Source organism: Dreissena polymorpha, chromosome 4 (genome assembly GCF_020536995.1).
Source record: "Dreissena polymorpha isolate Duluth1 chromosome 4, UMN_Dpol_1.0, whole genome shotgun sequence".
NCBI lineage: Eukaryota > Metazoa > Mollusca > Bivalvia > Myida > Dreissenidae > Dreissena > Dreissena polymorpha.
In genome coordinates this window covers 69,899,395-69,925,141 of record NC_068358.1, presented here as the reverse complement: position 1 = coordinate 69,925,141, position 25,747 = coordinate 69,899,395, and the positions used below count along the sequence as shown (strand labels likewise).

Here is a 25,747-nt window from a genome sequence, read left to right as displayed (position 1 = left end):
TTCAGTTTCGCGTAAAACTTGTATTTTAAATAATTTATTTTAAGTATTCCACGTCAATAATTTCGTTTTTAAAAATCGGTATCAATATGTCCCCCACCCCCTTCTGCAATTTCTTCTAATAGTATGTTTTGTAAATACATTAGTAAATATTAGATATTCAGTTGCAATTTTAGATGCAATTATTTTTTCCCTTTATAACCTACCATGTTAACCAGTTCATAACACTATCGTCCAACTTATATCTTCTACCATTACTTATAAATAGTTAAATGCATAATATATAATAATGTGGGCTATGCGCTTGCATAAGATTTTCTGCTGAATTAATGTTGTTGTTGTTGTTGTAGTTTTACACGTATGAAGGTTCGATGTGCAGATTTAGGTCATAATATACTAAATATTTTCCCTATATAATTAAATGTAAACGCGACAACTTTAAGCAAAAAAACATTTTGCACATAGAGACCCCCATACCCATACCTTTTCTTAAAGGCCATTCTAAGCGGAATCGATTTATGCAATGAAAAGATATGTCATGCTCAAACCAAAGATCTATAGAATACATGTATTTTATAGTTCTTTATTCAAACAAAGAAAGAACTTGACACGAATCAAAATCGACTGTTTTGGCAACTTTTTTCCATGCCGTTTTCTAGTGGAATGTAACCTTTTTCAGTGCAATATTTTACTATAGTCTGTAAGTTAATCATATATCAGGGATTTTTTCATTGAACACCTATTCATGCCCTACCACTTTATCCAAAAGATAAAGCCAGAACAATAGTTTAAAGTGTCAAACATGCCTTCGCGACAACTATGATATTTTTTAGAGGGACAGCACCTACATGAAACGGTTATTTAGTATACTGTAACCTTAGTAGATAAATTACAAGGCGTGCACCTGAGAATACTAGTGTTAAATAATATTGAGGCTTTATTTAGGCGTGTTGTTATATTTTATCCTGTACACAACGTGAGTATTCACTTAAAAACATGCTCATTGTGCTTTACAGTCTTATTTTAACGATAAAGTGATTAAAAATTACATTACACTACAGATGTTCAACTGGGAAGTGTTTTATTGTTTGCATATAAAATTAGAATGGATTTGTGTATGGTTTTGTTTTCCGCGAAGCTGTTCGAACATTAGTTTATCCGAGTTTAACCCCTAAAACGAAAAGGATATTGTCTGATTTTTTTTTAATTGTCAGAGTTTCCAAAAGTTAATGTTATATTTAGGAAATTAGGTACAATAGTTTCATGTGTCTCAAATTACTGTATCTCTCATTGTATATATGGAAATCGAAAGTACATGGAAATCCCAGTCTGACTACATGGTACAAAAACACAAATATTTTTTTTAAGTATTTTATTTTTGAAATACCGTCCAACCATCCCACCCTAGAATCCCCCCCCCCCCCTCCCAAAAAAAAATAAATATTTTTTTTTGCATTTTTTTTGCATTTTTGGAAGATAATGTAATAAATGACCAGACCCCCACACTATACACCCCTCTCCACTCCGGCCCTCCATCCTTTGTGATTGAAATTGAGATAGGTCCCTACACCTTTAAAAGGAAAAATATATGAGCGGTCTGCACCCGCAAGGCGGTGCTCTTGTTTAACATATTAAAACCTTATACAATACAGAACTATTTTATAAGTGACATCTGACTGACCACAATGCAACAACAACGCTTTAGATACATAAATATATAATTCCATATCTTGTATATGAGGTAAATCCGCATGCAAATCCGCCGCAAAAATTATATATTCCCATTCGTGTGCATTTTTGCTCCAAACACGTTACTTAATGAATGTATATCATAAAGTCGAATAAATGTTACATCAATATAACGTATGCAAACAGAAGATGTATTAAATTTTCTTTTATATACCGTTACTTATCAACTTACATAGTAATCAATTACTTTGCTTCAGTTTGTTACTAGGTTCTTAAATTCGACGGTATTAAAATGTAAAAAACAAACAAAAAATTACAATATGAAACAATAAAAATATTAACTATTTAATAATATATTTAAATCCAGGCATAACATTTCGCCAAGAAATGCGCTGTATGCTTTTTTGGTATGTCATTGTGTATTGATTAACTAAGTATAATTTGGTAAGTGTTAGACAATTTATACTCATGGTCCCGTAAGCCTGATGGTTGCAAATTAATTTCTCTGTATGGACAGGCGTAAAATAGAAGAGTGCCTTAAATAAAGGAATGTTGGCTTGTGATACTACTCCATCCATTAGTGACGTTTTGAGGTTTCAGTGTTCATCTAGACTATAATGTGCTACTTGGGTAGACTACTGCGTTTTTAATATTGCATTTGAAATATAAATATATATCAACATACTATTTGGTTGTTGTCCTATTGTGCCAAGTTACACTATTCGTCGATTTAATTATCCCCTGCCATAGGCGGAGGGATATTGTTTTGGCGTTGTCCGTTCGTCCGTCTTTCCGTCATTCCGTCTTTCCGTCCGTCCGGAGCCATATCTTGGAAGTGCTTTGGCGGATTTCATTGAAACTTGGTATGAGTATATATATGGATAAGAGGATGATGCACGCCAAATAGCATTGTACACCATCTGTTAATAACGGAGTAATGGCCCTTTGTATCTTGAAAAAATGCTTTTTTTGAGTGTCAAATATAACACTTATGTGTCCAGAAGCATATTGGCGAGGGATATCAATTCATCGAATTTGCTTGTTGTGGCAGTAGACACGCCCGTCAAAAGGTCTTTCATTTCAGTCAACTTGTTAAAAATATATTTGAATAATGAAATAGATTATTTTTCATATGAATTCACTTTTGTCACTGCATAGATGTACATATTTTGTAATTAATACTTTACCGATTGATTTTGAAATATTCGTCTTTTCAGAGAATGCGGTGCGGACGTTATCTCGTGACGGTCATATTGTCTGGTAACTCGTATACTCGAATCATGCGTAGTAATGTTGTGTTTCTGTGTATTTGCGACTGTGTGCGTGTACGTGATTGAGTTGGTGATCATACATTTTGTTTGTTGCTCAGCTTAACAGTTATTCATCATGGTAAGCCATTAGAAAAGTATTTTGTCCGCCTGTAACGAGCATTTGCTGTAGAACTGTTTATTTTATTAATTATCCTTCAGTGTAAGTATCTTTAATGTTTGTTGCAAATCTATTTAAAAATATTCGTAAACAAAAAGTGTTATAATTTTGCTGTTTTGACATTAAAATTAATCGCAATAGTTGCAGAGCGCCGGAGGTTCATATTAAGTTTAGATTTATAACATTATATTTTACATAGTGGTTTCTTACCAAGATTGTTCAAAGTATGCTCTTTACTTGAAGCCAGGGTTTTGCTACGTTGCCTTTCAAAGTTGTGAACAAGCAAGTGGCGTTCTTTAAGTGTTGGTTTACTTTCATAGACTGATGGTTGTTCTTGGTCTCAAAACAAGCAGCATGTGAGTATGATAATCAATTCTAAATACGAAAGAATAACACCCCTATGGTAGAAAGTAGCTTATATATTTTAAATTTTAGTTCCGATAATCCCCCTGAAACTTACATGCCAAGATGTTTATACTCAGAGTTTTTGGTTTTTTATTTGACGCCTGTTTTGTAATGCTTGTAATCAAATGTGGTACCCTTGTTGTCTTCTTGGTTAAGGCTATGAGGTTCAAATTGATAATATAATTTAATGACGGGAAACATTTGATATCTTATGCAATACTAGATTACAATGACTACAGCGAGCGGATGAGAGAACGTTCGCTCAAAAATGGTTATTTGTTTATACCAAGCATTAAGCTTACCATAGCACGAAGTGCTCATGGTGCGATATTGTATTCACCCTATGTCAGGCGTCGTGAGTTGTGTTGCGTCAACTTTTAGCTCGTGATCCAATCTAGATGAAAGGTGCCTCGAAAAAAGTTTAATTTAAAAAAAATGTATGCTCGAATCTGGGTCATATGAGAAATACCTTATTATCATTCGATTTAGAATCACGGTAATGTGCGTCCGAAAACTTGTTAATCAGTTCAATATATCAATGAATGGACCACCTTGAAAACTCAAAATCGTTATTTAACTTTGTAAGATTGTTTTATCTTTATAATATCTAGACCGAGTTGGAATTGTGTTCATGTGTCCCCACAAACGAGGTCACTTGGGTAAAACCTTAAATTAAATCCTTGTTATCGTGGTGAGAGGCCACATTTATGACACAGTCTTGATGAACTTTGTCAAGATATGTTTCTTGTTAATATTTGGTTCGAATCTGAGTCACTAGCGCCCTAAAACGAGGTCACCATGTTTATTTTTACAATGTAAATCTGACTTTAAATCTGGGTTACGTGATTTAAAAAACTTGGTCGCGAGGACAAATTTGAGGCAAAACCTTTGTATCACTGAAGAGGCTACATTAATGACTCAATCGTGATGGGCATTTGTGAGAATCTTAATATTGATAATATCCGGCCCGAATTCGTATTTTGGTAAGATGTGTCATAGAACTAGGCGACCAGGTAAAATCTTATAATAACATTGTTGTTACTGGAAATGCCACATTTATGACTCAAACTTAATGAATCACAACCAGAATCTTTATCTTGACAATAGCTAGGAAGAATTCAAATCTGGGTCACGTACATTCAAACACTAGTTAACGATATAAAATTAAAGGAAACCATTGTAATCAATGAAGAGGCTAAATTAATGTACCATTCTGGTGGAACGTATTTAGAAGGTTTATCCAAAACATCTTGAAATAGTTTTAATGTAGGCCACGTGGATCCAATAATTATGTCACCAGGAGAAATCTGATAAAAACTTTGTCACCTTCATTGTGGACAAATTTATGTAAATCTTGACAAAACTTGGTTCGCATGTTGATAATGCCTAGATGAAGTTCGAATCTTGATCACATGTGTCCAAAGACTACGTGACTGGGTAAAAGTGTTTTCCTCGAACTGAGATGAGCGCTTAAGGGCCTCATGTTTCCTTTTTTAATTTCAGTATTATCAATCCTTTCTGAACACGGCTTGATGGGCACAGCGAATGGAACGTCAATAGAATGCGCCTCCGACTCAGATTTCACCTTCAAATTTTATAGCAAAATTTGCGCGAAATCGATAACGATTGCAGAATGTGATTTGGGGAAAGAAGAATGCATGATGTTGGCAACCACTCACGAAAACAAGTACAGCGTTATGTACACTAGACGTGGCGGCGTTCTGAGAATTAAAGATCTAGACGAAGAAACCGTAGGAACTTACCAATGCTATGAAACATTCAATCCCTTTAATGTTGTCAGCACGCATATCTTACTAGCGGACTATAAATCACCAATGGAAAATTGTATCGGAAACTCACTAAAAACTACGGGTACGTTTTTTTGTTATTCATCCCCCCTCCCCGGAAGTGAAATTCTTCTGTTACAGATCGCGTAGTATGCGTGATAACTGAAATTCGCATAAATAAATTAAAATGTGTAGCGTAATGATTACCTTACCTTAAAATGTCCAGCCGTTCTCATACTCATCTCTTTCTATGTTTGGTTAAACACAATTGAATCTTTATTTAAAAAACAAAATATTATTATAATGTGCTCGTCATATTTTTTTTCCTTTCAATAATTCATATATTATGTATGCAATTTCAGGAGGTGGTCGAACGGACAAGTATGGACATATCGTGATGGGTACATTAACGAACACGTCGTTAGAATGTTCTTCAAATGTCGGACTCACATTCAGATTTTTTAGCAATATATTACCATCACCTGTTACAATTGCAGAATGCGACTTCACGACTGAATCATGCATTATGTTGCAAACAACGTTTAAAAATAAATTCGACGTGTTTTACACTGGTCGCGCAGGAGTGTTGTACATAGCCAGTTTAGACGACGAAACGATTGGAGAGTATAGATGTTGTGAAACTTTCAACCCAACCAACTTTATCAGCGTTGACATTAATTTACCCTACAGAAATGATGTGGTAAACACAACGTATGGTGTTCCGAAAGCAACCGAGAGTATTAACGGTAACTAGGGGCTGAATCATTCGTTTGCGTCACGTATTTTCCTAGCTCTATTATAAACACATTAAAACGCTTTGTTTTTAACATAAAGGACACTGTTTCAATACTGAACGCATGCAAACTTATGCTATGTATAATGGATGGTCACACACTAAAAATGTTGCACACTTCTTGTCAAGAAAACATCATAAATTCTAATTGTTTTCTCTTTTTTGATAGTGAGTAACATTGTATTAAAATTCTACTTGATCAGTTTTAGGGAACGGTTTACAGAAAAATGAAACACAAAACGGCACGATCATTATGGTTGTTGGACTGATTGCTTTTTTCCTTTTTGGGCTGATTGCTGTGGTCATCGGCATCAAAATCTTTGTATTAATTACTAATAAGAAAGGTAAGTCCCCATGTTTCTTATATTTCGACAATCAGTTATTGTTACACGAACGCAGTGAATTGAATACAATGACATTGTAAAACATAGTGTCAAGTAGCGTAAAAAGTAGTATGATTAGGTAAAAGTCAAATTCATATAACAAATAACACGAAAGGTTTTAGTAAAGTAAATATAACGTTTACAAAAGCAAGGTTACCAGGCAAGTATGTATTTTTATTTATTAATATTTCAGGTAAATCAAGCATTGATTCTACAACAACTGGACAGGCAGAGGTAATATCTTACTTTAAGCTTTGCATTAAAGTTCGCATTGGAATTTTACTTTTTATTGTGAATATTTTCCAAAGGTCTTAACGGAAACAATCAAAAGCTTAGTGTCGCTTCTTGTCATTTATTATTTTGGCACGCAATGACGAATATATTTACTCACGGACAAGTGTACTGTTAAATACATATTGTGACATTTCGTATTGTTATTATATACACAATATATAAAACAACACTACTTATAGGATAATATCGATTTATATATCTGAAGAATTTCTTGAAAAAGTAATATTAATGGTTTAAAAAGCTAGATCTGGGTCTCTTATCCATAAACAATACTGGAAAATCATTCTTATGGTTCATGAAAAATATTAATTCGATGTGTCTACTACTAATTTGCGATACAAATCGAGCGATAAGCACGCATGTTACGTGTTTAATATTAGCGTACGAAGTTAAAGGTACAAGTTTTGAGTTCATTCGAACATTCGTAATGTTCGAGTCTGATCACACTCTTCCACAATTAGACAAAAGTGTACACATGGAGCGAAAAGTAGTTTCGACAAAACATATTGCTTTGTAATAACGTGACTCTCAGTGAACGCGGTTGCTTGTGTCTTTCAATATGAGTAAGATGGTGTGCAAGTTGTTTTTTCTTTTACCCTGAAAACCGCATAGATATAGAGTTTCGTTTGAACTTATATTTAATAAAACAGTCAAATTTTCACAGAAAAAGTGATGAAGGTTTCGTTTAATTGTAAATCGTATCGTGCATATTACACATATATGAATGTCTGTGTCAATATTATTTTTATTGTTTGTGCAGACAGATCAACTTTCGGGGGTGAGAGTGGAGCTAAGTAATCAGTTCGCTGAACTCATTGACCCGGTTACACAGGTAAGGAGTGTTCATAAGCTTAATAGTCAACAAGACAATTATGACTCTATATATACAACGCGTATACGTATTCGTTATTAGAAATATTGATTTGGCTGAAATGCATGGAACAATAATTGAAATGTTACGCGTTGGAGATTGTAACGAGAACGACACACTTATTAAGGCGTGAAACAAACCGTATCATATTAAAGAACGGCACAGTGATGCATTTATTTTGAATCCACTCGTGATTGAATTAAATGTGATACAGAGATTATGTTTTTGTTTCCTTCATTGTTGTAAGTATTAATATATCGGGAATAACACGTGCAGAGTATTGAGTGAACATATATGGCGTTGCTTAGAGTAAAATAACGACGCGGCTTGCGGCGAAAGATTTCGCTTATTCCGCGTACACAATTTTACATACATTTATTACTTACAAAAAGCTTGTACTTACAAAAAGCTTGTCCTCAAAGTACATTCTGCTCAAAATCCCGAAATTACTTCACGACAGACTTTTCGAAATGTTTATTTAATTTAAATTTAGATAGTATCGTTTACATCTTGATTTTGAATGTTTTCTTTCTATCTAAGCCGACCCTTAAAGTCCATTTAAATGAATATAAAGTTATTACATCATTTACTGTTTTTAGCACAAGATAAGATTTTCACTCTTTCGTGGCATGATACAATATAATTTAAGTTCTTTAACCTTAAAAAGGCATTTTCACATAATTTGGCAAGTATTGAAGTTTGTCATTAAATGCTTTCAATTAACAAATGTATACATTGAAACTAAATATTTACAGTAAAACAGTAATTATACCCCCACAAACGAAGTTTAGGGGGTATATAGGAGTGAGCTTGTCTGTCGGTCGGTCTGTCCGTATTAAGTGTCCGCTCTCTAATTCAAGTAGTTTTCATCGGATCTTTACCAAACTTGGTCAGATGTTGTATCTAGATGATGTCTAGGTCAAGTTCGAATATGGGTCATGCCGGGTTAAAAACTAGATCACTTAGTGCGTTTTAAACATTGAGAATGTTTTCCGCTCTCTAATTCAAGTATTTTTCATCCGATTTTCACCAAACTTGGTCAGAAGTTGTATCTAAATGATGTCTAGGCCAAGTTCGAACATTGGTCATCGCAGGTCAAAAACTAGGTCACGGGGTCACTTAGTGCGTTTTAAAAAATGCACATGGTGTCCTTTCTCTAATTCAAGTAGTTTACATCCGATCTTCACCACAATTGGTCAGAAGTTGTATCAAGATGATGTGTAGGTCAAGTTCGAACATGGGCCATGCCGGGTCAAAAACTAGGTCACGGGGTCACTTAGTGCATTTTAAAAATTAAGCATGGTGTCCGCTGTTTTTTTTGAAGACAACATGCCAAATATTCTGTGTCAATGCGGCATGCGGGGGTATTCGTCACGTCTGTGACAAAGCTCTAGTTAAAATTAAAGACAGTAAAAAGTAATCCTCAAATGGGCTCCAACCACTGACCTTTGGAGTAATAGTTTAGCTCTTAAACCATTCGGTCATAAGTGCTCATACAGTGAGTGGTGTATTTTATACTTTATATAAGCAATCTTCAGAGTATCACAAAATAGAATCATAACTCACATTATTCAATCGTTTTGCTTTATAATTTTCAGCTTTTTAAATCGGCAAAAGATGCATATAATGGAAATTTTAGAGCATGGTAAATGTTCAGTATTACTTTTTCGTCGTAAAAATCATAACTTCAATGAAAATTTGCAATTCTGAAACGTGTTTTCTTCAATTTTGTCTATTTACTAAAACGTGAAAATGCCCTTTTAAGTACAAAATTATTTATACTTTAAGTACGCTAAATGTTTTTGTTTGAGTCATACTTATATAAGTTACATGAGTGTGCCTAACATTATGATATTAAAATTTACGTACATGTACAAATATATATATATAATCACATTATTCCTCTTTGATACATCAAAATAATGGTATATTATAGATTGAAACGGATGGGTACGATTCCGGCTATGCTTCTAGCAAGGTAATGTTTCATCCCAAAATTTAACTTACTCAGTCCTAAGCCTCTGCCTGAGATGCTGTATTATAAAAAAAGAATTAATGTTTGTCCACATGTTTCTGCATAATTGTTTATTTAATTTTTTGTTCAACAAAGTATTTTCGATATTTTGTTTTATACTATCATGTTGTAACTTTAAAGTGCGAGTTTTATTACACTGATTTACAATGTATTATACGTCATTTCACTAAACAAATATTTTCCTGATTAGAACTGAGTAATTCTTATAATTTGCAAACATGTTTATTTTATACAACTGCTTGCTATATTAACGAAATAAAAGCGTGTTATTTCGGATGGTGCTTATAAAGATTACACGAGATGAATTAAAAATGCTTTGCACTGACGTGTTAACTTATCTGACATGTATTTAAACACATTCAATGTATATTGTATAAGATTTTGATATACATGTACCTGAAAAGAAACGCATTATCATACTGAAAAACTGTTTTAAAATTTGAGTTGCAACCGCTTGATATATTGGTTTTATACACACACGTACACACAGAGCGCATGACAATTGCATATTGCACTAAAAACTTACTCCACTTGTATAACAACTCCCTGGATAATGATAAAGAAAATCAAAGCGCTGAAGGCACTAAAGTTGTTTGCTATTGCAAAATCTGAGACGCAACTCATTTTTCAAAGTTATGGTATAGATTTTTAAATTGCAAGTTTGAAATTAACACAACCCATTTAAATTTATAAAGAGTGTTTCTTAACGCACATGTCGAGATGTGTGTACACTGTATATCCTCATTTTATATTATAGAGATAACTTAGACAAAATAACAACTTGACGTTCTGGATTCATTAAAAATATGATGAAAATGGTAAAATGAGAACCAGTGAATATAAAAACAAATTTGCAATCACCATCATATTAAATGAATATTGTTGGAATATCGAATACCTATCACACTAAGAATATAATTACATGATGGAAAATCCCTTTACAAAACGTTTTTTGACACCATATACAATTCAAAATACAATACAATAACATAATTGATGAAAATAAATATAAAAAAATCTGCGAGCAGTAGTTTTCACTCACGAATTAGGCACAAAAGAATACATTCGAAAATTTTATAGGCTGATTCGAGAGAAATCCCCTGAAATTTGGCTGCATCACTGTGTCTGTACGCCGCGTTAAGGATGTAACGCTTTTCAATGTACAGAATTCCGGTCTACTCTCTGCATTTTCAAACGATACATAGACACAAATTGTGGATCAGTAACTATAACGAGTTAAAATCAATCTCACAGAATTTCAGGGTTTATACTCGGTCACTAATTCTTCAAGGGAAGACATAATTGACTATCGATAAACACAGTTTTGCTTTCAAGATGAGAAAAAAACATAACCGAAATAGTTTAGTGTCACGTTAAGAGAAAATCTTTAAATTATCTAGCCACAAATGTTTGCCGCACTCGTTCATCACGAAATCGTTCCTGAACGCCTGAATAGTTTACCCTTAAGTTATTTGCCAGTTTGCTGTATTTGCTTTTGGAATTTTATTTTATATCGAAATATATTGTGCTAAAATATGCCATTTACAACTCGCAATTAGATTTAAAAAGATCCACGTCATGCGAAAATGGGTCGTATGCCATATGCGCCCGTCATAGCTATAGCCCACCCAGCCTGCGCATCTCTCAGTCTGGTCAGGAGATACATAATGAGACCAAAAAACCTTCAGTGATTTTATAGCGGACAGCAATGCCTCTGACCAGACTACGCAAATGCACAGGCTGGGCTTAAGCTACGCTGACCGAAACGCCATAAGACCCATTTTCGCATGACGCGGCTATCAATGTGTGATTAGAATGATTCAAAAGAAAACTGCGTGTAAAATATTAGCATACGATTTATTTCGATGGTGGAGAAATAAACTCATAGACAGCCATGTGAAGACACACATGAACTCCCGTAGTATAATTTGTATCTACTTACACTAATGTGTGGTTTGACTATAATAACACACATTTAATGTGGTGAATATGCTACTAACAAGTGAAAGCACACACAAAATAGTTCAACTTTTGTTTTCAAGGTAATTATATAGAAACGTAAATTTTAAACTTTATTTCAAAGTTAGCATTTTCGAAACTCATGTTCAATGTTTTATAAATTGACAACTGTGAATATAAACAAGCTTTACCTTATACTATGGCGTTGTTATCACCCGTGCAATTCAGAATACATGAGATATCGCCGCTACCTGTTGAGAACAAAATAACGTTTTTCAAACAAACCAAAATTAACCCAGCTGTAGTAGCAAGCACAATCAACAATGTAACGCAAAAGACGCGTGATAGTGTATTGAACTTTCGATATAACACTATGCTTGTTGATCAGCATTAGTTTTATTTTCCCGCATCTATTAATAGCCTCGGTTTATGGATGATCTGTGCTTAGCAAAAATATCACGTGATTAAGACGCAGCAGATAGTGGACTAGTGATATTATGAGATTATGAGCGGAATTCCATAAAAAACGTCAGAAATATCTTGTGTTTTTAGCTCATCATTTTTTTGAAAAAAAATTATATGCTATTGTCATCACCTTGGCGTCGGTGTCGGCGGCGGCGTCCGGTTAAGTTTTGCGTTTAGGTCCACTTTTCTCATAAAGTATCAATGCTATTGCATTCAAACTTGGTACACTTACTAACTATCATGAGGGGACTGGGCAGGCAAAGTTCTATAACTCTGGCTTGCATTTTGACAGAATTATGTGCCCTTTTTATACTTAGAAAATTGAAAATGTTGGTTAAGTTTTGTGTTTAGGTCCATTTTATTCCTTAAGTATCAAAGCTATTGCTTTCATACTTGCAACACTTACTAACTATCATAAGGGTACTGTGCAGGCAAAGTTATGTAACTCTGACTTGCATTTTGATAGAATTATGTGCCCTTTTTATACTTAGAAAAATGAAAACTTGGTTAAGTTTTGTGTTTAGGTCCACTTTTTTCCTAAAGTATCAAAGCTTTTGCTTTCATACTTGCAACACTTACTAACTATCCTAAGGGGAATGTGCAGGCAAAGTTATGTAAGTCTGACTGGCATTTTGACGGAATTATGGGCCCTTTATACTTGAAAATTTGGTTAAGTTTTGTGTTTTGGTCCACTTTACCCCTAAAGTATCATAGATATTGCTTACATACTTGGAACACTCGCAAACTATCATAAGGGGACAGTAAAGGACAAGTTGCATAACTCTGGTTGTCATTTTTACGGAATTATGGCCCTTTTTTGACTTAGTAACTTTGAATATATGGTTACATTTTGTGTTTAGATCCACTTTACTTCTAAAGTATCAAGGCTATTGCTTTTAAACTTCAAATACTTTCATGCTATCATGAGGGTACTGTACCTTGCAAGTTTTTACCTTGACCTTTGAATGACCTTGACTCTAAAGGTCAAATTATTAAATTTTGCTAAAATTGCCATAACTTCTTTATTTATGATTAGATTCGATTGATACTTTGACAAAACAACTCTACCTGACATACCACAATAGACTCCACCCAAACCATCCCCCACGCTCCCCCCCCCCCCGAATCCCCCCTCAATCCCCCCCATTTTTTTAATTAAAGATCATCTAATAAATGACCACCACACCCTCATACTATACCCCCCCACCCCCCACCCCAAAAAATAATTTTTATGCCCCGGTAGGGTGGCATTTAGCAGTAGAACTGTCCGTCAGTATGTCAGTCAGTCTGTCCGTCCGGCCGAAAAAAACTTTAACATTGGCCATAACTTTTTCACTTTTGAAGATAGCAACTTGATATTTGGCATGCATGTGTATCCCATGGAGTTGCACATTTTGAATGGTGAAAGGTCATCCTTCAAGGTCAAATGTCAAATTTATGGTGTCTGTCCGTCCGAAAATTTTAACATTGGCCATAACTTTTTCAATATTGAAGATAGCAACTTGATATTTGGCATGCATGTGTATCACATGGAGCTGAAAATTATGAGTGGTGAAAGGTCAAGGTCATCCTTCAAGGTCAAATGTCAAATATATGGCGTCTGTCCGTCCGTAAACTTTAACATTGGCCATAACTTTTTTAATATTGAAGATAGCAACTTCATATTGGGCATGCATGTGTATCTCAGGAAGCTGCACATTTTAAGTGGTGGATGTTTTAGGTCAAGGTCATCCTTCAAGGTTAAAAAAAAAATAAAAAAATTCAAAGCGGCGTTCTCATGAAGCTGCACATTTTGAGTGGTGAAAGGTCAAGGTCATCCTTCAAGGTCAAGGTCATCCTTCAAGGTCAAGGTCATTCTTCAAGGTCAAAGGTCAAAAAAAATAATTCAAAGCGGTGTTCTCATTAAGCTGCACATTTTGAGTGGTAGAAGTTCTAGGTCAAGGTCATTCTTGAAGGTCAAGGTCACCCTTCAAGGTCAAAGGTAAAAAAATTAAAAAACATTCAAAGCGGCGTTATCATGAAGCTGCACATTTTGAGTGGTGGAAGTTCAAGGTCAAGGTCATCCTTCAAGTTCAAGGTCATCCTTCAAGGTCAAAGGTCAATTTTATTTTTTTTTAATTCTAAGCGGCGTTATCATGAAGCTGCACATGTTGAAAGGTGGGAGTTCAAGGTCAAGGTCATCCTTCAAGGTCAAAAAAATAAATAAATAAATAATTCAAAGCGGCGTTCTCATAAAGCCGCACATTTTGAGTGGTGGAAGTTCAAGGTCAAGGTCATCCTTCAAGGTCAAAGTCATCCTTTAAGGTCAAAGGTCACATATTTTTTTTTATTTCAAAGCGGCGTTCTCATGAAGCTGCACATTTTTAGTGGTGGAAGTTCAAGGTCAAGGTCATTCTTCAAGGTCAAGGTCTTCCTTGAATGTCAAAGGTACAAAAAATAATTTCAAAGCGGCTTTATCATGAAGCTGCACATTTTGAGTGGTGGAATTTCAAGGTCAAGGTCATCCTTCAAGGTCAAGGTTATCCTTCTAGGTCAAAGGTCAACAAAAAAAATTCAAAGCGGCGTTCTCATAAAGCTGCACATTTTGAGTGGTGGAAGTTCAAGGCCAAGGTCATCCTTCAAGGTCAAAGGTAAAAAAAAATTCAAAGCGGCGCAATAGGGGACATTGTGTTTCTGACAAAATAAAAAAAATGCATTTTTTTTGCATTTTTGGAAGATAATGTAATAAATGACCACTCCCCCACACTATACACCCCTCTCCACTCCACCCCTCCCTCCTTTGTGATTGAAATTGAGATAGGTCCCTACACCTTTAAAAAGAAAAATAGATGAGCGGTCTGCACCCGCAAGGCGGTACTCTTGTTTTAGGAAATCGGATTGTAAAATACACATTTTAAATACATATTGTACTGAACTCTTAAGTGAATAAGCAGTCCATTTGCCCTCGGGCACACAATGTGAGTGAACACTTGTTAAAACGGATTACATATAACATCTCGACTTTTATCATTATTGGACAATCAGTGACTGCTAAGCTTAATCCTATTATACCTCTGACTTAAAGCAATTAGGAATATTATTACTGTATAGAGGGAAAAGAGGTGGTAAAAATCAAAATAGGGACAGATGTCACAATAAAAGAGTATGGGATACCAAGGATTTCATTTCAATAACCTAACATGTGTGCCTCAGGAAATTAAAACCATTATAAGGACAAAAGTCGTCCCAAAAACTATAACAAAAACTGCTGACAGAAATATTATACAAATTAGACCAAATAACGAGTACATTCTCGGATTTCCAGGGTTATAAGAGTCTCAAATTGTGCTCAATTAATTGCAGGTTTGTTAAAAAAAGAACTCTTTTCATTTGTGACTTTGTATTGTCGAATGATTATGACCTGGTTGCATTAACTGAAACATGTCTTGAAAGCGATGTCGATGAGGTTTTTGTAAGCGAAAGGTGGCGGTCATATCTAAGTATGCACTACAACTTAAAGTAGTAGCAACTAGCAAAGAGAAAAAATTCTCTCAATTTGAATACATGGACTGTAGAGTAAGTGTTCGCGGTAATACAACCCGCATGGCAATTATCTACAGACGACCACCGTCAAAAGAAAATGGCCTAAGTGCCACTGCCTTTCTGGATGAAGAATGGCCAACATTCTTGTCAAAATATGTGACAATTGACAAAAACATACATGTCGGAGATCTTTACTTCCATCTTGACGTTCCAAACAACCTTGAAACTACCAAATTTCTTAGCATTCTTGATGCCTGTGGACTTAAACAACATGTAAATAAACCAACACACGTAGCTGGTCACATTCTAGATGTTGTCATAACAAGAAAAACGACGATACCATATCTAACATCGATGTCATCGATCCCAGGTTCTCGAATTCGGCTGGAAAATTGTCAATTGACCACTTTGCTGTGACAATGAACGTTAGGGCATCAAAACCAGTGCCTGTAAAAACAGTTTCTTTTCGCAGCTTCCGTAGCATTGACGTTGATTTGCTCAAAAATGACTTAAGATCATCTGTAATATTGAATTCTGAATCATATGTGACAAACGTAGATGAATTGGCGGACAGCTACGAATCGGAATTATCCTTATTGATAGATAAACATGCTCCACTACGTACCAAATCTATAATTCTACGGCCAACCTGCCCTTGGTACAATGAACATCTGCATAAAGAAAAACATATAAACCGCAAGCTAGAACGAAAGTGGCGTGTATCAAGGCTAACAACTGACCACCAGATTTACAGAAGTCAGTGTACTATTGTCAACAAGTTACAGGAAAAAGCTCGGGAACATTACTACAAAGATAAAATTGAATCGTGTGGCAGAGATCCGAAAAGCCTTTTCAAAGTTACCAATCATCTGCTCAGAAAGAAATGTGAAGTGATTTTATCATCCCAATATTCACCAAGGGAGCTTGCTCAAGATTTTAGTGATTTCTACGTTAATAAGGTGGAGTTTATAAGTAACAATATATCTCCACAAAATACAAATGACTTCAATACTTTTAATATAGATGATTCAAAAGAGCAATTTCAATTAAAGGAACTGCCACCAGCATCAGAGAATGAGATTCCAAAGCGTATCTCAAAGTCAGCAAATAAATCTTGCGAACTTGATCCCATTCCAACGTGGCTGGTAAAAGAATGTTCAATGGAGTTAGTTCACATCATCACTAAGATTGTTAATGCTTTTCTTAATACCGGTAAAGTGCCAACATCATACAAAAGTGCGCGAATCAGACCTCTATTGAAAAAAGAAACTTTAGATCATTATACACTCAAGAACTACAGACCAGTATCGAATTTACCATATGTGTCTAAAATTCTGGAGAAGGCAGTAGACTCACGCTTAGAACATAACATGGATTCAACCAATCTCCACGAGCCAAACCAATCGGCATACAGAAAATTTCACTCAACAGAGACTGCTTTGATTAAAGTTCACAACGACATTTTACAATCCTTAGACCAACACCAAGTAACAGTTTTGGTGATGCTGGATCTCTCTGCAGCCTTCGATACCTTTGACCACAAGACACTGCTTGCACGGCTCGAAACCCATTTTGAAATTACAGGGCAGCCACTGGCTTGGATGGAGGCATATATGAGTGACCGTTTTCAGACTGTCTGAATAGACGGAGAGCTGTCAAAGCCAGTGCATATGACATATAGTGTGCCACAAGGCTCGGTTTTAGGCCCCAAATTCTATGTCATGTACACGAAACCTGTCGGTGCTATATGTCGTAAATACAGGAAAAACGCACATTTTTACGGTGATGACTCACAGCTGTACATGTGATTCAAACCAATAAACCCTTCAACAATAGAATACACTATCAATCAAGTGACGCTTTGTCTTAATCAAATTACCAATTGGATGAATACCAACATGCTGAAACATAACTCTGAAAATAACGAACTTATTGTTTTCACAAGTGATAGTAAGAAGAATGCAGTTTCTTACATCACTGTGAAAGTGGACAAGTCAGAAATTATGCAGTAATCCAGTGTTAGAAACCTGGGTGCTTTCCCGGACTCCAAGATGAACATGGATCAACACGTAAATTCTGTGTGTAGATCTACCTACGCTGAGTTATGGCAAATAGGTTGCATTCGGCAATATATTAACATAGACGCCACCAAAATCCTAGTTAATGCGTTAGTAACATCTCGACTGGACTATTGCAAGGCTCTTCTGTACGGAATTCCCCAGCATACAATCAACAAACTGCAGGTTGTTCAGAATACTGCTGCCCTAATAATAACTAGAACATCAAAGTACAGTCACATCACACCGATTTTGAAGGATCTCCATTGGCTACCTGTACAATACAGAGTGAACTATACAATAATGACACTTACATTTAAAGCTCTACATGGCCAATCTCCAGCATATATCAAAGACATGATAAATGCCTATAGACCAACGCGTAATCTACGTTCAGCACACCAATCGATGACACTGGTACCCTCAAAATGCAAACAAGTGAAGTACGGTGAAAGGAGCTTCAAATCAGCTGCTCCTAAATTGCGGAATTCACTGCCATCATATGTTAGAGACTTTCAAACACTTCAGAGTGTCAAAAGGCATTTAAAGATCTACTAGTTCGTGCAGGTCTGCGGAAACTGATTAATTCAATATTGGCACTTCAGCTGCGATAAACTGTTAATGCACTCGATAGTCCACAAATGTTCTTTTTTTGAATCCCATTTATAATAGTAATGTTTCATGTGACGATTTTAATTGATTCTATTGTTTTACCAGGTTTAGAGTTTTTCTACCATATGCTTAGTTAGATCTTAAATATTTTTTTACTATGTTATTGATATTTTATGCTTTTACAAAATAAAGATATTTATACATTAATTGTATAGCGCCTTTGAAAGTGTATTATTACCTGAAAAGAGCGCTTTATAAATGCGGCAATTAATAATTATAATTAATCATAACTCATTCTCGGCGCGTATGCGGCAGATGCGGCAGTTATCAGATTTATCGTAGAAAACTGGATTGAAACGCTTGGTATTTACCTTAGTTGTTCGCAAGTGAACAACTAATGCAAGATGAAGAATGAGAAACGCTTCTATAAGTAATCAAATTACGGCGAGGTATTATTATCTTCCGCCATAGGCGGAGGGATATTGTTTTTGCGTTGTCCGTCCATCCGTCCGTCCGTCCGTCCGGCACTTTTGTATCCGGAGCCATATCTTGGAAGTGCTTGGGCGGATTTTATTGAAACTTGTTATGAGTATATATATGGATAAGAGGATGATGCACGCCAAATGGCATTGTAGTACAACATCTGTTAATAACGGAGCTATGGCCCTTTGTATCTTGAAAAAATGCTTTTTTTGTGTCCGGAGCCATATCTTGGAAGCACATTGGCGGATTTAATTGAAACTTGGTATGAGTATATATATGGATAAGAGGATGATGCACGCCAAATGGCATTGTACACAATTGTATAATAACGGAGTTATGGCCCTTTGCATCTTGAAAAAATGCTTTTTTGTGTGTCCGGAGCCATATCTTGGAAGTGCTTTGACGAATTTCATTGAAACTTTGTTTCAGTACATGTATGGATACGGGGATGATGCACGTTTGCGTTGTCCATCAGTTCAGAGAACTTTTGTGTCCAGATATATATTGGCGGGGGATATCAATTCAACGAATTTGCTTGTTATCAAGGAAAGTGTGTCTGTTTGTTTTTGCCAATCGGGTTCATACCATAGTGATATTCATAAGTACGCAACGGCGTTATGTTTATTAAATGATACACTAAATAATCTTGTGTTTTTTTAGATTGGAGAACGGAAAGGGCGAAGAAAAAACAATCGGTATGCGTATTGTATTTTTATAGTGATGATGTTTGTGTTTTTGCACATTAACACTAATTTAACAATTATCTACTTGAATTCAGAATGTTTATTTAGTTTAAGATAACACTCATAAGCAAATTAAACTTAAAAACGAACGTGGTTACTTGCGTAGAGTATTTATTGTGTTGTGTTTGTTTTTAGAAAATTCCAGGTCAGCCTAAGGCGTTTGAAATCGATTTAACATCTCCGCAAAGAAGACGTTAAAAACCTACCAGATAATTTCACTGAAAATAATTATTGTATATAGCTAACACGCGCTTTATGTTTCGAGTTCAAGTTGTGTATTGCAAAGATGAAGGATTATTTAGTGCCCTCAAAGAAACGATTGCAGCTGATGCATGTTATTATAGTCAATGTAAGGAGTTAAGTTTTTGATGTATGTTTTTTTTCAATCATGAGCCAGATAAGATCTTATTCCACTGATTCTGTTTTTAAAGCTTAAAGTATCCAATTTGTAAAAAAATGAATGCATAAGTAGTTTACATGACTTATCTGAGAAAAATTGTTATCGCATAAACACTTATTCTAATGTTGATTATTTATATTATTTTATCAATTGTGAGTATATTATATAATATTCAGCTAAGTGTATACATATATAAAATATATATCGAATTTAGCATATATGTTGACATGGAAATGTTGACTGATTAATGCGTGTTGAGTTATGATTTAATCCATAAACCCGCGTAATGATGTGAGCAAGACTGCTGTGTGAAAGTACAAATATATCCAAAACGCTGTAAAATAATATTTTTAATTATACAAATTTTATATATTTCAAGTATTTCTATATTCACGTTAAATATTGTATATCAGTTGTTCTGATTTGCTTATGTAATACCATTTAATCAAGTCATTTCACGACATTCTCTTTAGTTTGAAAACATATGGTAATGTTACACGTTTATTAGAAGCTGATGTACCCTTTTACATTGAAACATATATACAATACTTTGTATTTTTATTTTTGACGTTGAAACATAAATACTTTGTATCTTTATATTTAACATATAAATGCATGTGTTTTGCGCAATGGTTTCTCACATACAGCGTTTCCGTATTGTTTTATTATAAGTGAAAATTCAAATAACAATTCACCATTTATATGCAAATGAATATCTGCTTAACGGCTTTGAGTTGGACCTTTTTTACTTGCAGCTGACTGTACATCCGTGCATACATTGTCCATCAATGTTTTCGTAAGCGGGTCTGCACAAATATCGTTTTCTGTCTTCTTACAATATCTTAAAGAAAATGTTTATATTAAACTTTTCCATTTTATTAACTCATTTTTATCAAAATGATATGATATAAACGTACTTTAAAACACATGCTTGTTGGTTTTCGATTCACTATGTCTTTCTTCTCTTAAAATTTGGAATTATTAATGGAATGACCATTTTATATGTTTGATTCTTAAATATTCAATCACCTAAGCTGGACCATTTGATAAGTTTGATTTTTAGCTCGACTATTATATATGAAATATATATAGTAGAGCTATCCTACTCACCCCGGCGTCGGCGTTTGCGTTGGCGTTAGCATGAGCGTGTAAATGTTAAAGTTTGCGTACTACCCCAAATATTTCCAATGTCCCTTGACATATTGATTTCATATTTTGAACACTTCTTCACCAACATGACCCCAACCTATAAACAAGAGCAGACAACTCTATCAAGCTTTTTGTACTAATTATGACCCTTTTTCCACTTAGAATATGCATATTATTGATAAATCTATCCTAAAGTTTGCGTACTACCCCAAATATTTTCAATTTTCCTTGACATATTGCTTTCATATTTTGCATACTTCTTAACCAACATGAACCAAAACTATACAAAAGAGCAGACAACTGTATCAAGCATTTTGTAAGAATTATGGTCATTTTTCCACCTAGAATATGCATATTATTGATAAATCTATGTTAAAGTTTGCGACTACCCCATATATTTTCTACATCCCTTGACATATTGCTTTCATATGTTGCATACTTCTTTACCAACATGACCCCAATCTATAAACAAGAGCGGACAACTGTATCAAGCATTTTGTAATTATGGTCCTTTTTCCATTTACAATATGCATATTACTTTAGTTACATTGCCATAACTTCTATTTATGATCAGATTGTATTAATACTTTCACAAAACAATACTTACCTGAATACCACAATAGATTCCACCCAAACAATACCCCAACCCAGAATCCCCCTCCCCCCCCCCCCCCAATTTTTTTATTTTATTTTTTATTTTTGAAAGATCATTTAATAAATGACCACACCCCACATTATACCCCCATCTCAACCCCCCCTACCCCCCCCCCCAAAAAAAAAAATATTTTGTTTTTCCTTTGTTTATTTTTGAAAGATCGTCTAATAAATTATTGAATATGAACAATTTCCCCATGATTGCTTACGTTAAACTGTCAAGCAATCGAATAGTCGAGCGCGCTGTCCTCTGACAGCTCTTGTTTCACTAACAATATGCATATTTTTGTTAAATCTATGTTAAAGTTTGCGTACCATCTCAAATATTTTCATTGTCCCTTGACATCTTGCTTTCATATTTTGCATACTTCTTTACCAACATGACCCCAACCTATAAACAAGAGCAGACAACTGTATCAAGCATTTTGTAAGAATTATGGCCCTTTTTCACTTAGAATATGCATATTATTGATAAATCTATGTTAAAGTATGCGTACCACCTAAATATTTTCAATGTCCCTTGACATATTGCTTTCATATTTTGCATACTTATTTACCAACATGACCCCAACCTATAAACAAGAGCAGACAACTGTATCAAGCATTTTGTAAGAATTATGGCCCTTTTTTCACTTAGAATATGCATATTATTGATAAATCTATGTTAAAGTTTGCGTACCACCTCAAATATTTTCAATGTCCCTTTACATATTGCTTTCATTTTTTGCATACTTCTTCACCAACATGACCCCAGCCTATAAACAAGAGCAGACAACTATATCAAGCATTTTATAAGAATTATGGCCCTTTTTCACGTAGAATATGCATATTATTGATAAATCTATGTTAAAGTTTGAGTACCACCTAAAATGTTTTCAATGTCCCTTGACATATTGCTTTTATATTTTGCATACTTCTTTACCAACATGACCCCAACCTATAAACAAGAGCAAACAACTGTGTCAAGCATTTTGTAAGAATTATGGCCCTTTTCCCATTTACAATATGCATATTACTTTAGTTACATTGCCTTAACTTCTTTATTTATGATCAGATTTTATTAATACTTTGACAAAACAACACTTACCTGAATACCACAATGGATTCCACCCAAACAATACCCCACAACCCCAACCCAGAATCCCTGCCCCCCACCCCTCCCCCCCAATTTTTTTCCATTTTTTATTTTTGAAATATCATCTAATAAATGACCACACCCCACATTATACGCCCCTATCAACCCACCCTACCCCCCCCCCCCCAACAAAAAAAAATATAGGTCATCGGGTTTATAGCGTTTAACTTTATTAATATTTTCTCTCTGACCGGCGTTTAAAGTTTGATTTATTTTTATTTTTTAGCAGTCACATAAACAACTAAGCTATGTAATATGGATCTTTTACACCAATTATTGCTGCTTCTTCCTGTATTTGCGCGATGATGATCTTAATCATTAACTTTCTGATGCTATATTCTTAAATCTTTTTGTAAAAATAAGGGATGTAGTTGATACTTGTTTGTAATTTCATGCCATCGTTCCTCAAAAAGTTGTAACTCTATTGCTCTGGTCTATTTACTACCATTGAGTAATTAAATGGTAATTAAATTGAATGCGTTTTAATTCCCTTGTATTATTGTTTAATTTGAGTTGCAATGCTATAACGTTTAAATTTTATTTACACGTATATGGATGATGAATGTTTGCTGGGCCAAGTATGAGGTTGAGCGCTCTAAAACCGATTTAAACCCCCAATGCTTTGCATTGACCGTTCCAAGGCAGTGACCCCAGCTTTATTCTTATGTGTTTATGTTGTGTTGTATTGTGCTGTTTTGTACTGTTTTGGCAATTTGTCACTTGCCTTAAATAAAGGACCAACTAATTGTATATAATAAGAATGCAATACTGCTACAGCAGCTGAGTTTCACTTCTTTACATTCATTGGTATAAATATGTGAAATGATAGGGCTGAATATGCTAATCTGCTGGCCTTGACTCGGTGTAAACACCGATGCTTTCAAATGACAACTCCAAGAAAGTGACATCAGATTTGTAGGAGTCCAATTAAAACCACTTAATTTTGAAATGTAAGTTGCCTTTATTGTGTTTTTGTTATTTTTATTTTAATTATACCCCGATTACCATTGGTAATGAGGGCTATATAGGAGTCACTTTGTCGGTCGATTTGTCTGTCGGTCTCTGTACCGAAAATTTTATCCGATCTTCACCAAACTTGGTCAGAAGTTGTATCTAGATGATATCTAGGTCAAGATTGAATATGGGTCATGCCGGGTAAAAAAACTAGGTCACGGGGTCACTTAGTGCGTGTAAAACCGAAAGTTTGTCCGGACCATAACTATGTCATATATTTTTAAATTTTCAAATGACTTGGTACATTTTTTTCACCATCATGGGACGGTGTGTCATGCGAAAGAAGAACGTCGATGTCTCAAAGGTTAAGGTCGAACTTTGAGTTCAAAGGTCAAAATGCTTGTCCGGACCATTACTATGTAATTTATCGTTAGATTTTAAAATGACTTGGTAAATTGACCAGTCGCCAAAGTATCGATCGCTCCGCCCACATTTTTCGATCAGCCAATCGGATATCGATTTTTCACACACCCCTCAGCAACGCTTATCTGGCCGCCATTTTGTCCGACAAACAAAGCGTGTTGTACATATGGAATGGACGTAACTTTTAAGAGTTTACACAAATTTTATATCAAATGCATGATCACTACTGTTCGATCATTATTCAAAATTGTAGGTGCTATACATACTTTATAAAAGGTTATTATTTTATCTTTATTTCTTAAACATATGAACGAGTCGTGAGAAAACAAACACAATAAATAGTTTAACCACACCAGGTGTGTGTTCTAAAACGTGTTATACCGTTTGATGCACAGTATTATTAAGCAGTTTGGGCAATATAATAATTGCCACACGTGCTTATTAATCTCAGCGTAATTGTCGTAGATTAATAAATAACAGTATGTTGCGTGGATCTCAGAATGAAGTAACATTAAAGCATTGTTAGGTACTGTACACAAGAAAAGAAAAATATTTAATTACTTAAATGATTTCCAATTATTTATTTATTTTCTGTGGATCATAAACAAGGGAAATCATTATAAATTGTTAACTTAAATATTGTTTTAACTAAAGTAAAAACAACAAAAAGGTGATTTCAACGCGGCTTAGCCAGCTTAAAGCGACTTCAAGTGTAAAATGTACGGCTTATAATACAACAACAACATTTCTAATACAACATATATTGATACGGGGAGAAATGTGAAAATTGCAATTAACATATAAGGGCCATCTTGATATAAATAAGCAAATGCATAATATGCTAAATGTATTCAATTTGAATGTTCGTGAACAGCACCGTAATACCAACATTTCATTTTTTGATAGTGAAATGTAACAGGTTCGCATTAAACATAAATGAAATAAAATGCATATTAGACTACCTGTTAATGAAACAACGAAATTAGGCCTGTATTTAATTATGGTTACAATCAAAATTTAATTTATATCTAAATAAAAAAATCGGTGTTTTGATAACGCCATTTCTCTCTAAAGTATTTATGATTGTATTAACGTTTTACAAAGCAGTTTAGTTTAGTGTGCGGCTTTAATAATTTATATTATAGAAAAGAGTATAATACATCATTACAAATATAGAATTTCCCTCACGTAATCCGCTATAATTGCGATCTGCTTGTCGGAGTTTTCTAATCACTAGACCACGTGACTATGTGGGCGGAGCGATCGATAATTTGGCGACTGGTCAATTTGTTCACCATAATGGGTCGGTGTGTCATGCGAAAGAAGAACGTCGATATCTCCGAGGTCAAGGTTACACTTGGAGTTCAAAGGTCAAAATGCCCATAAATAAGCTTGCCCGTGCAATAACTTTGTCATTTATTGTGAGACTTGAAAATCAATCGGCACATTTGTTCACCATCATGGGATGGTGTGTCATGCGAAAGAATTACGTCGATGACTCCAAGGTCA

General features: G+C 34.7%; 1 protein-coding gene across 1 annotated transcript; it reads left to right on the top strand.

The window, feature by feature from the left end:
* The first annotated feature begins 872 nt into the window (after positions 1-872).
* Positions 873-20,849, top strand: LOC127875902 (uncharacterized). Its single transcript, XM_052420650.1, has 10 exons — positions 873-973; positions 2,904-2,946; positions 5,023-5,391; positions 5,669-6,052; positions 6,303-6,443; positions 6,676-6,716; positions 7,537-7,608; positions 9,584-9,625; positions 19,441-19,475; positions 19,659-20,849. The coding sequence occupies exons 2-10, from the start codon at positions 2,907-2,909 to the stop codon at positions 19,696-19,698; spliced, it is 1,164 nt and encodes a 387-aa protein (XP_052276610.1). The 5' UTR covers positions 873-973; positions 2,904-2,906; the 3' UTR covers positions 19,699-20,849.
* The last annotated feature ends 4,898 nt before the right edge of the window (positions 20,850-25,747 follow it).

Coding starts and splice junctions, on each gene's coding strand:
- LOC127875902 (XM_052420650.1), top strand. CDS start 2,907: ATGCGGTGCGGACGTTATCTCGTGACGGTCATATTGTCTG. Junction 5,392..5,668: donor AAACTCACTAAAAACTACGG/GTACGTTTTTTT, acceptor ATGCAATTTCAG/GAGGTGGTCGAACGGACAAG. Junction 6,444..6,675: donor ATTAATTACTAATAAGAAAG/GTAAGTCCCCAT, acceptor TTAATATTTCAG/GTAAATCAAGCATTGATTCT.